The sequence below is a fragment of the Vipera ursinii genome, assembly GCF_947247035.1.
Source record: "Vipera ursinii genome assembly, chromosome: 2".
Lineage (NCBI taxonomy): Eukaryota > Metazoa > Chordata > Lepidosauria > Squamata > Viperidae > Vipera > Vipera ursinii.
In genome coordinates, this window is record NC_139513.1 from 190,637,400 (window position 1) to 190,657,674 (window position 20,275).

Here is a 20,275-nt window from a genome sequence, read left to right on the forward strand (position 1 = left end):
CTCCTCCTCCTCCTCCTCCTCCTCCTTCCCCCCCCTTCCTCCTCCTCCTCCTCCTCGCCCAGATGGATAGACCAGGGAAAACACAGCAGGGTATTCTTCTGATTTTGCATTTGGCTGGTTCGCATCTTGCAGTGTTTATAGGCTTGACGTGACTTTTCCAGCAAAAAATTGACGTGGGCAAGCTCCCCACATTCCCCTCACCCCACCCCTCTTCTCTTTCATCCAAGCCATACACCAGACGTTTCTGCTTTCAATATCTTAGTGCATTTTTGCAATGGACTTGCAGGGGGTGGAAAAATCAATACATAGGGAAGTCACACCAACCCACTAGGAGATGCAAAACTTCCCTATTAAATTACAGCATCAGGCTCTGGTGATCAAATATGATTTCCTCTTTGAAGACCTTTCTAGTCCTGAAGATTGCAAACAAGTTTGTGCTACTCTTAACATGTATTTTTCCAGCTACTAGCAATTTTAAAAACTTGAGGCCCCCAGTCTCTACTCCTTTTCCCAAAGCATTCCTATTCATATCGGGCAAAGTTGGGGAAGCAGACTTCATGGAACACATGGCACTTAACACAAACAGCAGGTCTGCTCTTTCTGCAACAGAGATCTGTCTACTGCTAGGCAGGGTGCCTTCTATGTCCTGACCAGAGAGAAACAATGGAAGCCCAACCCCAGTGTCAAAACGAGGAGAAAACCATACAATCTCCAATAATTACAATTCAGAAGCAGTTCTGTAGGGCCATCCAAGCCATCAATACCCATTTCATTTTTTGATCCAACCAAATCATCCAGACCCACATTTTAGATTTAGGCAATGTTCCAAGTGTCTGTTCAAATAATATTGTGCAAAGCATTTAAATTCATGAAAGTTGCAGAATAGCACTACAAGGGCGCCTCAAGTATTTATTGCCAGTTCTGGGCAAATGTCAGTCTTGCCAGATCTATAAACAACAAACGTTTTAATCCGGCAGCTTCCTGTCTCTTTATTTGTACACACACACACACACACACAGAGAGAGAGAGAGAGAGAGAGAGAGAGAGAGGGGGGGGGAGGGAGGGAGGGGGAGAGAGAGAGAGAGAGAGAGAGAGAGAGAGAGAGAGGAATGTACACTTGGCAAATAAGGAAAGAAAGTTTGTTGTTTGCCTACTTTCTGATAAATGGGAAGCTGGAGGTGGGAGCATTTGCTGACTTATTTCAAATAACCTGGAGCTTAGCAAGGTGATCCCAATTTATTTTCTGCCACCTTTCATTTAGAGCCTACCTTTCAAAATTAAGGGTTGAAGAATTATCATTGAGAAGACAGTTCAAAGTACTGGGAATGCTGAATGTCCCTCAGAATGCAAAAGACCTGACTGACCTAATCAGGGTCACTCGGTGGTTACCAGTCACAACGGCACTGTGCTATTCCCAGCAACCGAGGCAGCAGCGTGGCTCCAAATACCTGCCACTGGGGAACAGTAGCGGAAGACAGCTATGGCCCTGGTGTCCTGCCTGATAGCTTCCTGGATGCGTTCGGTTGGCCACAATGGGAAACAGATGCTGGACGAGGTAAAGCGTTGGTCTGATGCAGCAGGATTCTTCATATATTCATAATTCAATTCATTCAGTAGGAATGATTTTATACCAACCAATCTTTTATTGTAAAATATTTTAGTAATTGTTCTTTAAATCAAGTAATGCAATGGTTTCTTCACATATTAGATCAGTGGTGGGAAACAATTATTCTTTTGAAGTTTTAGATGTTTAATATTGCTCATGTTTCTATGTGTCTCAGTAAGTAAAGCTTTCTATCTAATCTTTCATCAGCTATTAATATAAGATTGAACACAGTCACAATTTGAATGGGTAGGCCTTTCTATGAAAATAATCCCATGTTTAATACAAACAGAAATGTCCAGCATTCACTGTTTAGTATAGTTTGAATACAGATCTGCTTCACTCAAGCATTTGTAAAACAAGAGCCTTATCGTTATTCAAAGAGAATCATGTACAGTAATAATATTTAAGATCCCCAGTGTAATTATGCCATTAATATACACCCTGAAAAAGATCATTTTAGTCCACAATACTTATTCTTTGAAGGGATAAAGGGGGAAATAAATGTTTAGAATGCAGTCCTTGGCCCATTGGATATTTTGGAACTTCTAAATAAATACTTTCAGCATTACTTTAAGATTGTAATTCTGAGGCCTGACCCAATGCACTCATTGGAATATAATTTTAGAGGAAAGTGTGGTAACAATAAGGACCTTCAAATATTCTGCATTAACAAAATTATGTTCATTATTGATCTATATTCAATAAAACCCATTAGTATTATAGATCTCGGCATAATTACGTGTTACATATATTTCTGGAATGTCTCCTCAGTGAGAAATGCAGAAAACAAGACAATGCAAACATTAGGTATTTCAGCCATGAAATCGTAGTTAAGAGGCTGTCAATCACAGAATAGAGACTGAAAACTGAATAGCAGGAGTTAGTGGGATTGCAGGCAAAAAAACTAATTTTGTCTTGTCCACCTTCCCAGAAAAGGAGCACAAAGTTCAGAAGGGGCTGGTAGCACTGGTAAAGGTAAAGGTAAAGGTTCCCCCGCACATGTGTGCTAGTCATTTCCAACTCTAGGGGCCGGTGCTCATCTCCGTTTCAAAGCCGAAGAGCCAGCGCTTGTCCGAGGACGTCTCCGTGGTCATGTGGCCGGCATGACTAGACGCCAAAGGCGCACGGAATGCTGTTACCTTCCCACCATAGTGGTCCCTATTTTTCTACTTGCATTTTTACCTGCTTTCGAACTGCACTGGTAGTCAGTGCAAAATCATGATGGTATTTTTTTAATCTTTTTTCTCAATCAATGACCATTTATTGATTCTATCCAGTTTCCATGTTTATCTATGACAATTGTTCCAGCAATCAAGATCTCACTTTAGACTCACCAGTGTGACTGAGATTAGTTCATATCAAATGTGTAAAAACCAAATTCCGTGAGCATTCCTAAGTAAGGGTTGCAGAAATCAGTGGTTACTGTAGATGGTTGCTTTGCTACAGAATTTTAACTTAATGTTTGGTGCAGAGAACTAAGATCTTTCCTTGAAAAGCAGATTAAAGCATTTTTTGTTTGAAGGAAATGTGGGTACAAAACCTCTGAAAAGTTTAAAACCATGAAGGAATCTTTTTAAAATACTTGGAGATGTTCCTATTTCCAGGAGGGAAAGTATACTACTTTGAGCTGCAAAAACCATCTGAGGCCTTTTAAAAGACCAGGGCTTTTTTTCTCATAGAACGCTCAGAACGGAGTTCCGGCACCTTTTTTGGATGGAACCTTGTAGGGTAGGCAAAGTGGGTTGTATGACATGTGTGAGTTCCGGCACCTTTTTCTTTTACAAAAAAAGCACTGTAAAAGACTAAGGAAGATACACATTTGTTAGGACATAGTGGATCAAGGATCACCTCTTGAGAGGCATGCATTCTCACTGAGCAGACATAGATATGTTATGAATATGTATTAAAGAGGGAAACAAACAATAAAGTATATATACACATATACGTAGTTATATAAATTAATGCATAACTTGCATTAATCTATGTAACACTACAGCTCTCCTCGTGTTTATCTGTTTGCCTGTTTGTACCCTCAAAAATTAACCCAAACATTGCATTACACCACAAAAAAATTGCATCAAGCTTGTATCTAAATTAAAGAATGCATAAAGATTCCAAAACCCATCACTCTCTGTGAAATTAAAATGTCCTTGATGTACAGACCATATTTTAGAATGCCCGCAGTCAAGTGATGGCGATTTCCAACACTCCCTGCCAACTTTCCACAAGCAAAGTCAATGGGGAAGCCAGGAAGAAGTTAGAAGTTTCTCCTGCTGCCTCTGTTTGTTTTTGTTTTTGTTTGTTGTTGTTTTTTTGCCCTACTCCTACTGTGATCTGATTAGATAAATAAATTTTGAGTTATTATTGAAGTTCATTTGCCACTAGAATTATTTCTCTATTTATGATCATGGTACCATCCAGCATTGGATTAAAAAAAATGGTCATCTGAAAATTTTATATTAATTCTGGTCACATTAAACTGCAAATAGAGAAATAATTCTAGTGGCAAATGAACTGGTTTACCCATTGATTTTGTTTGTGGGTTTTGGAATCTTTATGCATTCTTTAAGTTAGATTCAAGCTTGATTCAATTTTTTTGTGGTATAATGCAATGTTTGGGCTAACTTCTGAGGATACAAACAAGCAAACAATGAGAGCTATAGTGTTATATAGATTAATGGCCCATTGAGTTATAAGGTTATCAAATAGACTAATATCAGTGATAGAATACATCCATATATTGCACATTTGGGAATTCTTCATATTTTGTATCATAATTTTAAAGGGATGTCATTTGCACTTCTAAAACGTTGCCCACAAAGCTTGTAGATTATAATCCCTGGAAAAACTAATGTGAATATAGTAGCCATTGAATCAAAAATACAAAATTCCTTTTGCCACAGAACTATTTTTCCTTGAAAATACAGCCCTTAATCAAATTCCATAGATTGATCCATCCTATTCCTAGTGTTGGGATTTAAAAAAAATCAGGGGCTTTTTAGCCAGCCTGAAAGAGCAGGTGCAAGAGCAGTTGTCTAAAATATGCAAGGAAATATAGTTTAATAATATTTTCTATTACCACAAAATCAAAACATTTTGACTTGTTATTTTTTTAAGAAAAAAGAAGCAATAAGAAAGATATTTCATAATATGCAATACATAGTGCATAAACATGAAAGACACTTCAAAGTTGCAAGCTAGGAGACAGCACAGCAGGGAAACGAAAGGAGAAAAAAATCTATTAAACACCAACTTCCATGTGAAAGAGGAAACTGTGATTTCATTCAGACCAATAGTAAACATATGTGTGCACACATATACATGCACTTGCGTGTGTGCGCGTGCACACAGACGCACTTATATACACATTACATCCATTTGAGCCAATTGGAATGAATGAATGAATGCCTCCTCCCACCAAAATAAGATTTCTTGTCTAACTCTAGATGCCTGGTCTTATGCAATAAGACAATAATCTAATACACATTCAAGGAAACATAACCAAAATGTATCCCAAATGCCCCGAGTTTGATGCATTGCATGATTGTGTGCTCTTCATGGCAGAATTTAAAACATAATTCCAGCATTTTCCTTAGTCCTTTGGGTACCGTATATTAACTCAATGCATACTAATTCTGGAATAAAAAAAGAACTACTTAAGCTAGAAACCAGAACTTTTAATATATGATAACACCATTCTTGGAACACAAAAGGGGGACCGGAAAAAATCTTTGTAGATGGAACACAATATAACCCTTTAGCTACCTATTCTAAAAGTTCCAAGTTCCTGCTGCAGCCCCTAAGCAAAGAAGACATTAATGCCTGAGTAAACAATGCTCCCTGTTGATATAAAAATATAATAAAATAATAATTGATTGCTGCTTAAGAGCACCTTAAATCTGCTGCCTGAGGCGGTCTGTCTTATGCCGAACAGGAAGACTAGCTGTGTTGCAGCCCAATGAGCAACGCAGATGAAGTAGAAATGCCAGAACATTGTTTGAAGCAGCTTTTTCCTCAATAAAACCTTAACCATGCAAAGTCTTCTCAGACTACTTAAAAGGATGTCGGACAGTACACACATCAACAAATTTTGCACTACCCTTTCATCATGGATAAGTCTAGGTAAGACTTTCCTCCACTACTGTACAGCTTCTCCCATCTACCAGTATCCCTACTGTACACGTTAGTGGTCTAGTTTTTGCAGCTGGATTGTATGTCTGAAGAAGTTTGCATTATTAAATGTTTCTGCATTTTTAATGTTTGTGAACCCATAGGTTCTCAGGAAAAACTCTGCTAAAAATTCTACCCCTGTCATCCGGTTTGGATCCGTCCTTACCCCAAGCACAATCATCACTAGGAATAAATAGCAACTTTAGGGAACTCATTTCAATAAGAAAAATTACAGAGTACACTGGGATTTTCTCCCTATGCCAAAAGTCTGATCCCCAGAAACTCATCCTGTGAGGCTCTTTTTAAATATGGATGAACGTATTCAGAAACTTCACTCAGACTACCCCTCTAATGATGTTAGGCCTATAAAACAGGCCAGACTAAGAACCAGACAGTGTGCAGACCTAAAACTACTTTCCTTAGAACAGCTCTAGCTCTAGCTCTAGAAACAGAATCTTGCAAGTAAATGTGTTTACATCTCTCCCCCCCCCTCCCCTCTTTTATCTTCATGAGAATTGCAGGAAGATCTTCCTTCTGTCCTTGGAGGCTTTATTCAAACATTGGCAGATACTGGAAAAAGCAGCTTTGAGTGGACCAGCAAAAAGTAAAAAAAAATGTTGTTAATTCCCTTAGTTTTTCTCTTGCAAATCTCCCACCCCACCCTCTGGCTGTTTTACCTGGAAGAATTCAGACAAAAATTCCAGGGTTCTCAAGTGATGTTTCATTTAAAAATGAAGCAATTGGAGAATTTATTACAACAGGTTGTAGCCTTGATTTCCTGTACAAATTATGTTCTTGCTGCAGATATCTTTCTTAAAGATATTTCCAGTCTCCATACTCTTGGGGGTGGGGACAGGGGAGGGGCATAAGTTAGCTTTTTCTGGCTGTACTTCCTTATAAAGTAATGGAAGCCTTTTAGTAGTCATAACAGCACTATCTGGCCATTTCCCTGAAAAATTATCACTAATGGAGAAATGGTCTTAGCACTTCAAAGATATTAAATAACTGATTGACCCATTCAGAGAAAATTGCAAAGCATCATTGAGTAAAAAATATCGATTATTCAATTTGCAATCCTTTATTCTTTTTGTCCTTTGACCATTGCCAACAAAAATAGCCATTTTTAAAAGGAACATTTTGTTTTAACTTGTAGAAAGCAGCTAAAACCTTGCTGCTTTTTTAACACTTCAGTTTTATATTAATAATATATTAATTAATATGATTGTACTTATATATGTGCTTATGTGGAACATTTCAGACCAAATGAATTTATACCCTCCTGAATATAAAACTGCCTAATTTCCTTCTTCCCAATTTTTTTGGCATATGCACAAGGGAAGGAGAAGTTATTATTCTAATAACTAATGTCCATATCAAATGTGACAAGTTTACAAATCACTAAAATGATGCAATCCACTGATATAAGACTTTTCTTAACTGTACAAAAGTAATCCATGTCCTAGAATCATTTTGGACAGGGAAAAGATTAAAACAAGGAAGATTAAATGAAAGAAAAGGTCTGATGTTTCACTTTGTAAGTTTACTGTACATCTTTCTTTAACTAGTTCAGTTTTAGTAGGGAAGTTGTGTAAGCAATCAAAATGTTGTCCATGAGGAAGTACCTCAAGTACTTTGAAAGTTGAATTGTAAATATAACTGTGCCAAAAAGAGAAATGATTACTTCCCACATCTTTGGTCATATTAGCTAAATCTGTTTAATAGAATTTTATATGATTACAATATTAAATGAAATTAGGCTTACATTTTGGCCCAGCCTTCTTTGATTTTTGGCCTAGCCCGTAATATTTACTTTTGGAATATAGACCTAGCACACCACTTTCAAATCCAAGAATAGCTTTCTGCTTAAACATGTTGGCTATAATTGTTATGGTCCAATATATTTAAGGTGGGACGAGCCAGCTCTAAAATACCAGACAATTCATTCACTCCAATTCCATTCCATTCAATCCTTATTTTAAAAGTTCAATTTGACATTGCATTGCTACTGAGTATACTTACTATCGAGTATAGCTTAGTATTCATTAGAGGATCAAAGAAATGCCCACTGAGATTTTTTTGTATTTCTGCAGATTTTCCAGATCATCTTCCTCTGGCTTGATACATCTAGAAGTCTGGCCTTTAATTTCCCCCATTCACATTTCACTGGGAATTCTATAAGGTTGGTTCAACCTATTTAAACAGTACTACTTTAATGAAACTAAACCTAAAATATGCTGACACCTCCCTGTTCTTCTAGGCCAAACTTCTGGCTCCTTCTGTTCAACATTCACCAACATTCACTATTGGAAGGTGTGATATTTTATGGCTCTCTGGTTACTACGCATCGTCCATTTATTACTGTATGTTGCTATAGTGGTAAATTTGTCTACATTCTCACAACTATGTTTAAAGTGATTGCAGAGAGGTACATTTAGTAGGAAGTTATTCTTGTGATGCTATTTTTATCCAAATCTTTTACATGTTTTTAACATTTAACATTAATTAAACATTTAATTAATAAAAGGATGCAAGAAATGTAGAATCCAAGAAGCGAACAGATGATGGAACTAAAATTCACAGAAGGGAACCCAATATTGATTTTGAGTGCCCAGCATATTCAAGTCATGTAACATGGGCACCAACTGCCTTTATACCTCCAAATGAAGAAGTCCATGTAGGATTATTTGCATTACATGCTGGGTATTGATATTGATTAGCATTGACTTCTTGACATGTAGCCTTAACAGGCTCTCAGTATTAGTTTCCCCCATTTTAGAGAGGCAAAGGAATAAATGGGTTAGTCGAGCTTCTGCAGACTTAAAGCATAAATTTCATCTATTTTTGTCTTCCAAAAGTCCTTTTAAAGAAAAATAAATCTATGAAATTCAACCACATTCTCCTTGTTAATTTCACATCAACCTTGATAATGGCCTCCGTGGCCCTCAGCAAGCCAAACAAAGCAAACAAAGGAAGGCAAAACAAAGTTCATGCCCCCATTTTACAGGAAAGGGAATTTCATCTCATATTGCTTTGAGTTTGTTTTCATCTTATGAACAAATTCATTCTTAGGGAAGGAGATGAATTCCAAAATAATGGCAATGAGGGGACAGTTCATTTTATTCTTTAATAATTGCTCAGGATCAAATTTTCATTTCACTTATTTCATTTAATACCATATATTCAATGGGTTTGTCTCAAATATTAACAATAAAAAGAAAGGTAAATTAAATTGCAGGCTTAACTTGCTTAACATGAATTCCCTTATCTGGTAGTCTGATCTGGAGAGCAGTCTAGAAGTGTGGCTGAAATCCTTCTCCAACTCTTAAGCGGGCTTTTTCAAACAATAAAATATAAGTATTCACTAAGAAATTCCATTTTTATTTTGACAACTATGTATTTCTAATTTACTTTTAAAAAAACAAATGTCTTAAAAGGAAACATTAACTAAGAACAAAATAGTTGCAAATGTGCTACTTCTGCATTACAGATGTATCAAAAGTAAAACTCCCATTTCTGGCTCCAGATGGAGCCTTCCATTTTCTTAAGCTATGGCAACCCCCACACACACACACACACACAAGTCTTGCTGACATTAGTAGAACTTCACTGGTGTGGTTAAATGCAGTCTTAGCAGAAAAATAAAGGATGACAGAGCGAGAAAAATATGCTTGAAGTTACTTAAAAGTCTGCATCTATATTTAATGCAGAATGCTGTCAAAGCCTTTTTAATTATGCCTGCACTGGAAACTTAAATGGATTTAAAAAGATGCATTAAAGACAAGCTGTGATCATTAATTTTCACTGCAGGCTGCCTCATACCCCCAAGTCCCAGTTGAAGATCTAAACAAATCAAGTAATATAAAAATGTAATCTTGTACCAGTTTTTGGATGGGGACATTTTTAAATATGCAAAGTCCTAAATAAATACATTCCAAATGGTTAAGTTGTCTGCAGGACATCTTTATTCATTGAAGCCCTCCCTGGAGTTTAATAACGTTAGGTAACTAGCCTTCTATTTATGGGTGAGTGAGGCTACCTTGCTAAGCTATAAAGTCTTTTCTGAAGTTTGAAGACTACCCTTCCTTTTCTCCCTTCTTTCCCATTTGGAAAAAAAACCCCATCTTTCTCTGAAGACAACTATAGATGAAGACGGAGTGATGCTGCTGGGAGGAGGCTGAGTTGAGCTGATATAATATAACTTGCACCCAAATGGAAAAACAGAGTCATCGTAGACAATTTGGATCTCATGTTCTGAATCTTGCTTACAACGAGACTTCTTTGGAATAGCCTAAAATCATAGTCCAGACTGTGTCGAATCCCACTTCTTTCTCCTGCTACATATGTAAGACAATCGTACTATATGGAAATGGAAATTACTTATTTAAAACATAAGTAATCTCTTTAAATGAAGACGTTAGTCAACACATATTGCACCCCTTACAGCCTTGAGTGCATTTGCAGGAAGCTATTAATTTTACCACCCCAAAACGCATCCCTGTTATATTTTTATGGCAGTGTAAAAGGTTGGCCTATTATAGAATGACATCATGGAAATGCTCGTGGAGGAATAGACTGGGTATGTGTGCCATATTTTAAATTTCTGTAGAAAAAAAATATTATTAAAACAACTCAACCAACAATGGAAGATCTCAAGATCTTTTTTCATGGGTGTTCTCACTGTTGTAGAGGCCAATCCCCCCCCCCAAGAGAGACTGTTTAAAAAAGGCATTTTTTTATTCACAATCTCATTTTATTCACATCCAATGCAGCTTCATTCAGTTGCAGGTGTATAGTATCCCTATTTCTTCTTTCTCCAGGAAAAATGTGGAAAAAATTTGTAGCCATAGGAATTTTTCCTTAAAATGTGACACAGATCCCTAAAGACAAATCTGCTCCCAGACAGAGCTCAATACCATCTTTTCTCAAGAACAGGTGACCAAATCCAAGGTTTATATCTAGTGGCTTAAGTGTTTCACATTAGGACCCTCCCAGTATATGTTACCAATGGGTTCCTGGGAAAATTAAATATTGGAAAAAAATCTGTTCCATTAGTCTGTTTTTGAGGCATGGAAAAGGCCAGGGCACACTCATAATTTATTAATACTAATATTTAAAATATGAACTAACTAAATTCAGATACATTTAGGAGTATTCTAGTGGGAAATAAAACCCAAGTATATTTCTAAATGCTATGAACACTATCCTTATATTATAAGTTGAACTCACTTATTTATACTTAACGACCCACTGATATCAATGGAATCTAGGTGAATTATATTACATAATGTATTTTTCAATAGTGCTCTTTTCTACCCCTTTGTTTTGTTTTCCCATAATAATCTCAGCTGATCTTTTTTCCCTTTCAGGGGAGAAAGAATTTTGAAATCATACATTATATACATATCCACTTGATAAAATGTGCCCATGAAAGAGATTTAAAACAAGATGGATCAAAGATGGTGGAAAATGGGTTAGTCAATGAATTAGTTAGTGAAACTAATTTCACAAGTTCACACTATGGCTAGACTTTAATTTCCTAAAGAAAATAAAAGCTTTTTGAAGGGTTTGGAATAAGATACTATTTGGATAGAACAGAACCTCAAGATCATAAATGTACAACTCAGAGAGCGATGAACTGTTCTGTTCCTCTAATATATGTGATCATTGAGTTATTCCCCTTTTATTAAATATTCTACTTCATAAAGGGCTGTACAAATATTTCAGCTCCTTGAGTCCTTGTCCTGAGTTAATTAATCCTCTTTATATGTTAGATTCTTATTCTCAGGTTTCTTTCCTAAGGAGGCATACAGTGCATTCCTTCTCCAATTTTTCTCACAACTGCAACCCTCTGAGGTTGGTTGAGCTGAAAGGTAAGGAGTACTAGCTCAAAGTAACCCTTCCAGGAAGGAAGGTAGATTTGAAGTTGAGTCTCCTTAGTTTTCAGCCAACTTCTTAACCTGTAGCCTTCCAATATTGGGAAGATTTTAAATTTTTAAATTTCAGTCATCTACCCAATCTGCATACCAAGGCTTATTCGCTATCCATTTCAAAAATATTTTCTCCTGAACATGAATTGGCATGAGAAGATGGGGTTTTTTTCCACTGCAGTTGTTGTTGGTGAGTAAAAATCCAAAAGGCCTCAAGTTTGTTCTTGGAAATTTCCAACTTAGGCTGCAAAAAAACTTGTTTCTGACACTTTGGAGAACTAATGCTGTCAGCAAGCAGATGAACTGGTCTGATCTGATCCAGTCAGCTCTCTGTCCAAAGATTTCTATCCGTGGAAGTGCCTCCGCCAGCCAACGCAGCATGACTTCCCTCTGCAGCCCATGATGTAGCCCATGAAATATTGCCTAGACTAGGGAAGTGGACAACCTCCAAAGAAGACCAAGGGGGTCTGGGGGGGGCTGCAGAGAGGAGAGCAGATGTTCATTTGTACTACATAGGATTGCATAGCCCGCAGTTTCCTATAGTGATGGTTAACTCCTCTTTGTTAGAACTACTTCAAAATGTTGCTGCAAGTCATTGAGAAAAGCATATAATAAGTGATCTTCCATGAGCAAGACAGCCTGGTATACTTACACGTTCTTCAGGCATTAATTGTGTTTTGTGATTGCTCCAGAGAAAGAAAGATATTCATATTTGTCACACTCTGATAGTTTGCCCTTCTGTGTCATGCTCTTTTTGGATCTATGGGCTACGTAAAGGAGAAAGAAGCACTTTCACTTTCATCACACAACTTCTCATTCTCCTCCACCATCTCCAAAAGTTCTACATCTGTTGCAAAGTTTCTTTTAACCCTTAAAACAAATCTGAAAGAATGTACTCCCTGGATATTTTAAAATTCTGCCAATAAAACAGTTGTGTTGAATGCAACTAATAAAAGTCACAGCACTTCAAACACCTTTTTGAAGGCATAATATTCTTATATGCCCACAATACTTGCAGGCAAAAAATTGAAAAGCAAAATAACTTAAACTTGAGAAAGGGTGAAACATCAGAAATTGAAGAGCAATTTATATGAATTAAGGGAAGCAAGGATGTTGTCAAATTTCCTAAAATGTGAGAGTGTGCTAGGGACTTAATAGTGTTAAAAGACATTAGAACTACCAGTATTTTGTTGTTTCAAGAACACATATCCAAATAATGGTACTGTGTGAAAATAATGGCCAACTGAACTTTTATAATGACTGAATAATATGCATAATAATGACAACAAGCACTTTGAGTGCAACCCCATCAGATAGCCCCATCAGATAACATCTACCTAGCCCAGATCCTTCGAAAAGACTCAATAGATGGATAAAAAATGCCAAATCTAGATTAAACGTCTCGCTGACTTGCAAATAATAACAGTGATGATGATGATGATGATAAGAAGAGTAAGAATAATCTGTTTGAATAAGCTTCTGAAAAAAATAAAGCAAATTGGCTCTATTTTAAACTGATTGATCAGCTTTTCATTTCAACCAATACTATATTATTCTTTCAGAGTCAATATTATCATATTAATGTGTGCTAAGCAATTAAAACTCATTGCCCAAATAAAACTTAATTTAAAAAGTGACATTCCAAGGCTCTTGTGGCAATCAAGAGGTTTGAAAGCATGATTTCTGCAAGAATTCATCCAGAGAAAGTGAGGGGTGCTTATCAAGCCCCCAAACCTCCATTGTGAATCAGTAATCAGAGGGGATGGGTCAATTAAATGCTGTCCTCCTTGATCTGCAGCTAACAAATGACTTGGTTCATCTGCTGAACCACTGCAGAATGGCCCTGGTGGGAAGGGACTCCAGGTCCACGGAAAGCTGGGATGAAGGCAATGTGGCTTGCAATCAGGCTTTGTGTGGAATGCTCGTTCCCCTTCCCCATGGGAGCAATAAACAAACAGAAAAATAGGCTCTGAGTGCTTCTCGGCAACTGCCTGGGCCACCTGCTACTCCCCAAGCAGCCTCTAGCCCGGGATCATGGGGAAGAGTCAGAGGCCAGGCTGAGTGGTCATCAGCTTTATAAATATCCCTTCCACAGCTGCTGAAGTGGAGGTGTCAGGCTGACAAGCAAGAGAGAAATGTGGGCACATCTTGTAATATTACGGAGACTGCTTAGATCGCCGTCTAGGATTACACACATGCATGTACACTATATTTTACAACTTTCCTCTCGGGCTGTGAAAGCTTTTCAGATGTTTGAGGACAATTTGTCACAGACAGCCATTATGCATTCATCAGGGGTTAACAAAACTGGCTGTTTATAAAGATTAAACCGCAGGCCACAAAAAAAGGACGGCATAGTCAAATTACTGAGCCAGCTCACCGTTCCAATTATTTAATGGTTAAAATTGCCCCCCTCCTGACCGAGTAATGGAACAACCAAGCTCAGCTAAAAAGCATTCAGTCCTCACAGCAGTTATTGCATTTGGCTCCGGAGGGGAAAGTGGTTGACCACTCCATCCATTCCCAAGAACCTACAGAGGAAAGATTCTTCTCCTCCGACAATCATAAAATGTAAAGTTCTGGAGCTTGGTTGAGCCCAAGCCGTTTGCAAAGTTTGCAGCTTATCTTCCAAAGATAAGCTCTTCCTGAGATTCTAATTCCACTGGAAGAATAGATGCTTTTGCCTTTTGTTTTTTATTCTCTCAACAGAAACACCAACTATTGTACAGGTGGGTGGGTGGGAAGTCCTGAAGCAAGTATGATTAGAAGGGCATCCTAAAAAAAGACAACAATCCACAGTAATTTGTAACTGTGTAAAAAGTTAGGTCATCAGTACTGAGAAGGATAATAGAATCAAGTTAGTTCAATTTTGGTTAAAAATTCCATAAGTAGAGGCATCCCAGATATCACTATCCATCAAGATGCACAGCTGTTCTTAGCAATTTGACAGCCTTTTCCTAGTAATAATTTTTTTATGTTAAACTTCCAGATAAAACCTACAAGACTGGTATCAGAAAATAAGAAATTTGCTTAGACCGCTTTTGAGTGGGAATAAAAAAAATGGAAACTATTTGTCAGAGTGTGCTCATTAGTATTATTAATTGAAAAAATATTGGATTTTATTTGTAATCTGTTTCCTGTCAGATTACGATATATTAAACGGCGTAATGAACGGGGTTTTTTGCCGCCTTAATTGCGGAGGAAGTGTAATTAAGAAAATAATTAAAAGAACCTACTCAAATGCAGCTGCAACAAAAAGAGCTCTGCGCGCCACACACACACACACAGAGAGAGACATTACACACACACACAAACAGAGAGAGAGAGAGAGAGAGAGAGACATGGATACATACAGATAAAGTCATTTATCAACAGTCGCTCAGAAACTGCAGCAAAATACCTCTATATTTTTGTAGATCGCAGCTGCATTTGAGTAGGTTCTTTGAATTATTTTCTTAATTACACTTCCTCCGCAGTTAAGGCGGCAAAAACACGTTCACCACGCCGTTTAATAAATGCAGTTCTAACGCGAAGTAAATCGAGGTGAGGAGGAGCGAGTAAAGAAGGCCTCCGTCACGCTTCCCCAGTCCGACCTTCCTTCCCTTCGGCCGCGGCGCTCTAAGAACTGAACCCCAAGATCTCTTTATGCCGGCCTGAATCTATTTCAAGTGGGAAAGTGCGGGGAAAGGAAGGAGCCCCGCCGAGGGACCCCTTGCGGAGGAATTGGTCCTGCTTTCTTCTCTCCGGGTCTCCGCTGGAAGAACGGCTCGCAAAGATTCATCGCTTGAGGCCCGGCCCAGACACGCTGAAGACTCGGGGTGCAGACTGCGAACGTGCTTCTCCGCTAAACTTGGAGACGCATATGTAAAGCCAAGGTTGGGGGGACCGGTTTACGGAACCCGCGAGGCGTCTCGGCAGCTTAGAAAAGATCAAAGGGCGCCTTCCCCCGATTTAAAGCATCCGGCTGGGCGGCTAAGAGATCAGTATAATGAAGCCAGGCTACAGCGATGGCCGGGAGAGGTGTTGAAACGCGGTAAATCAGTAAAGAAGAGGTGTCGGATGTCCCCGACACCCAGAACCGGGAAGCCTTTTCTTGCGAGGAGACCTCTGCAAGAAAGCTGCTCTCCGGATTTTTTTTTTTTTCCTACTCAAGTCCGTAGTATCGCAGCCTATGCTCGTAATCCCTATGAAAAATCAAAAATTTCAGTACGTGCCTATTAAAATAAAAAAGGGGGGTGGGGAATAAAGGCTCTCGTACACCAAGGAATTCAGTTGCGCATTGAGAGGGATACGATGCACGGCTATTCAAAGAGGGGCAGCGGCGACATTTCTTCCCTTGTATTTAGAAATTTTATTTGGAAACTTTATGGGCTATAGCCGACAATCGTACCTAAGTAACTCTAGGCGTCCAACAGTAGTCAATAACAATAAGTCTAAATATCTGGCTGTCTATGCGAATTTATTATTATTATTATTATTATTATTATTATTATTATTATTATTATTATTATTATTATTATTATTATTATTATTTCTGTAAACAAAACAAATGTTAATAAGACAACTGCCAGCTCTGTACCTCGAGATGTTCCCGCCTGAAGCAAAAATCGCGGCCTGTGTTCAGCGCTCGAGGCCGGCCAGAGTGAAACACACACACACACACCCGCAGGATCAGCCGCCCTGTAAAGCTGAAGGCTCCTCGTTTTTGGAGGAGCTTCGGACACTTCCATGCTACTTAACGCAGCCGCTTCTCCGGGGAGATGCAGAGTACCAGAACTCGGGGAAAAGCTGTCTTTGCCGGGGCAGCCTGATACCCAAAGTACAATAGATCTGAAAAGAAATCAGAATAACCAGCCAAGGGATCTTCGGGGAAAGAGGTTTGCAGCCCCACCCCCAAGGTCGAAAACCCCTTCCAGGTCCTTCTGGGGTGGGTGACAGTACTAAGCTATGGAGGGCCAACTCATCACCCTGGCGGGTTTTGCTTCAAGTGTACTTTTTAGCTGGAATCCTCCTGTACGCGAAGATGTAGATAGCGAAGAAAAGGCCTAGAGGAGGCCGGGTGCAGGGAAACCCACCGAACAGGCAACTATAAGAAGCCATCAGGCAACAGGAATGAGGGTCACTGAGAAATCGGTTGCGTCAGGGAAGGGAAGGGGAAAGGGAAAGGAGTAAAGTTCAACTTCCTACCTTTAAATGGGCCAAGGTTCCTTAACGTTCTATCCATTCTCTGAACATTCATAGAATCCCGGATCATTCATGAATGTGCAGTAACGTTCTGTTCTATACTATTCTAAAGTAATCCTTGGCAAAAAAAAAAATCTAGATCGCTTTCCTTTTCTCTAGGGAAGGCGGACTTTTCCACCTCAGATTGCAGTGAGGCTCAAGGAACGCGGCAACTAAGTCTAGCAGCCCTGCCGGCGCAGAGCACAAGCCTTTCGCCCCGTCGACCAGGCCGACGGGGCTTTTGCGCAAGCCAAGAAGAGCCTGTTTTCCTTTGGGAAAGAAACGGAGAATTCTGGAAACTCCGGACGGTCCCACTCCCTGCCTTTCCCAGAAAGTACCTCACCCCAATAGCCTGTGGGTGGAAGGCCAGGCTCTGGAGAATCGGACGTTGCTCGCCGGGCCCCTGTTGCCAGATGCTGCAGAGGCAGGAAAGAAGGCCGTAATGCAACGGTGGCACCGAAAATGGCACCGAAGTTTGACTGGAACCTTGCTATTGCACGGACTGGTCCCGGTTATTCGAGCAAGTCCAACCTGCCCGTCGCCATCCTCCGGCGGTCTTCAAAGCAAAATAATAAATCACAAACGCGCGCGCGCGCACCCACCCCCCTACCCACCCACCCACGCACACAGACAGACAGGCCCGGCTGCTAGGCTTTAGAACCCAACCCACTCAACTGGAGTTCCGCTGGTGGAAGTTTTGGGCGAGACACGGGGCCATCGGGGATTGCTTTAAAGGAAGAACGGCGAGGCAGGCAGGACGGCAGCGGCGGAGTCCATTGCTCAAGAGCAGCGCACTGTCAGGGAGTACTAGAAACCCTCCGAAACCCAAAGGCGACCAGGCCGACAGAACGGCTCTCCGGCCGAACTTTTGAGGTGCCTTCGCTTCTTAGCCCCCTACCCCAACCCCCCGTCCCCAGCGTGAAGCTGGAGAGGAGTGTGCAAATTACCTGTCAGGCCTCTGGCTCTAATTTAATCTCTTAAGTGGTTTCCCATTTTTAAGAGTGCGCGTGTGTGTCTTAAACCCGTCCTCATGAAAATTAGAGGTGCTGGAAAGCCTCAGGTTAACCTGCTTAAAACCGAAAGTGAAAAAACCTATGCAGCCGCTTAGCCAACAAACTTTTCAAAGCGGACGGTTTTTCTATCCTTTGAATGCCTTTGATAGAAAGAGCAGGTTGAACAGCGCAAGGAGGAAAACGAAACAAAACTTCCTTCGGGGGGGGGGCGAGGGGGATCTGTGCGTTTTCGTTTCGACCAGAATCTCGAGATCCACAGTAAATTACGTTGCTTGGGGGCGGGGAGAGAAAGGGGAAGAGTTCGGCCATGGCAAAGCCCCGCCATCCACTCCCGACCGTTCGGGATCCCCTACTGCCCCAGCGGCCTTGCCCGTTGCCATTGAGGTCTTCGATCCTGCTGGACACCGACCGAGCGCTTTGGCAACCCAACGGTGGCACCGAAAATGGCAATGGGGTTTGACTGCCCCTCTCGGCGCCTTCTCAGCTCTTGCAATTCAGCGAACCCTCCCTGGCAGACTGGGGACAACTGCTGGCCACCGCCTTGTCCCCGGCTGAACCTCATCGAAGCTGTAGACGCGCGCCTTGCGGAGCGCTCTCCCCAGACAGAGATCACGCCTAGGGCATTTCTCTGCGCCTGTTCTTTCCCCCTTCCTGCCTTCCCTGACCCACACTACTGGGGGGAAGTGGCCGGCGGCCTTCCCCGAGGTGGGCCCCTTTTAATTCCAGGTGAGGTTTGCCTCGAGGCTGGGCTATTCATAGCTAGGAGCCGATCTATTCCTGTCCAGCGTGCAAGGCAGGGGGCTGCTGTTGGACGCGCCCGGAAGGAGCCGGGGAAAGAGAAAGGCGCCTCCGGAGAAAACCCCCGGGGACATTTGCTTGCGCCAGGGGGCCAATTGCTAAACACATTGGTTTGTGCTTAAATTGTAAGCGGCCCTGAGTCTTCGGAGAAGGGCGGTATATAAATGGGATTAAAAAATAAATAAATAAATAAATAAAATCAGCCTTCCCATAAGCCCCCCCCACAACCGACCTGCATTCTATTGATGTAAAAGTGCGCTGTCACAGGCGGGAGGGGTGGGGAAGGAGGGGAACCGGCCAGTCTGGAAAGGGGAGCGAGAAAAAGGCCGCGGCTGTCTGGACCACTTTCTTGGCTGAGGCTCCGCTTCGATAGCTAGTCCTCCCCCCACCCCACCCCCCCTCCGCCCGCGCACGCACAGCCCAGCTGTCAGTAGAAGGGCCACCTCCCGGGTAGCGACGTTTAAGCTCTGCCTGATCCAGTTTCTCTTACGGCCACCAGTCCCCCCTAAGGGCCGGGCACCCGCCGCCTCTCCCGTCCCGTCCCGTCCCGCCTTGCGCCGCGCTCACCGGGGTTCAGGTCCAGGCACTGGGCAGGGTCGTCGGCGTCCGGCAGCTGCCCGTCGGGGCTGAGGCTCTCCATGGACAAATCCAGGCCTTTGGCGTCCCAGTCGCGGAGCTTCCGCTTCTTGTGTGAGCCGATCAGGGCCTCCACCGAGAAAGCGTGCGCTCGCGAGCTGAGGGCCACAGCCGAGCGCCTCCTTTCGCTCATCTTAGCCGCCCGGCGGGGGTGCCGAAGCCAGAAGGCCGCCGCGCCGCCGGCCGCCGAGCTGGCAGAGGACGGGTCGGGGCCGGCAAGCCGGGCCGAGGAGGAAAGCAGAGTGGAGAGGCCGTTCCGACGTGAGAGTCCCGCGGCCGCCCGGGCGCTACATGGGTCCCGAGTGGTTGGCTGGCCGAAAGGCACCGCTCAGAATCCCGCTCTCGGGCTGCGCTTCATCTCTTCCCAACCCCCCCCCCCGCGCGATTCCTCCCTCTCTCCCTCTGATTGATCCAAACTCCTGGGGAACTTTCCCCCTCTTTCCTCCCTCGCCTGGTCCCGGCTGCGAGCGCCCGTCAAGAGTCGCTGCCCAATGAGAAGGGGGCGAATCCGGAGACCGCGGTCGCGGGAGCCAATGAGGAAGGGGCGGGCCAAGCGCCCGGGCTTCCCGGCTGCCCGCGGCCTTAACTCTTGCAGAGCGGGGAGCCGGTCGCCCCCTCCGCTCTAAAAAGGCGGCCAGCGGGCGCCCAGCCTCCACTCAGGCCCAGATGCCTCCTGGCTGGCAGCTCGCATAAACCCCCTCCCAAATATGCGAAGCTGCTGGGAGTGAACTCTACAGCGGCTGTGATCGTAAGCAGAAAAGATTAACAACGTTACACTATCCTTCTGCTTCCCCCCCCCCACCGCTTATAGGTGGATCACATATATAAAGTAGAAAAGCGGCTTCTCCAAGAAAATTCTTGGAGAAAAAAATACCTTTTCTGAAGTCCCACTCCTAAGTGGG

The 20,275-nt window shown here is 41.9% G+C and overlaps 1 protein-coding gene across 1 annotated transcript in view; it reads right to left on the reverse strand.

The window, feature by feature from the left end:
• The window catches only part of TBX15 (T-box transcription factor 15), an 82,317-nt gene extending 62,551 nt beyond the window's left edge, over positions 1–19,766 (reverse strand). Inside the window, exon 1 of the mRNA XM_083351876.1 lies at positions 19,305–19,766. Coding sequence (XP_083208002.1) covers positions 19,305–19,506 — 202 coding nt within the window. The 5' untranslated portion in view covers positions 19,507–19,766. The remainder of the gene's footprint in view (positions 1–19,304) is intronic.
• Positions 19,767–20,275: the final 509 nt, after the last annotated feature.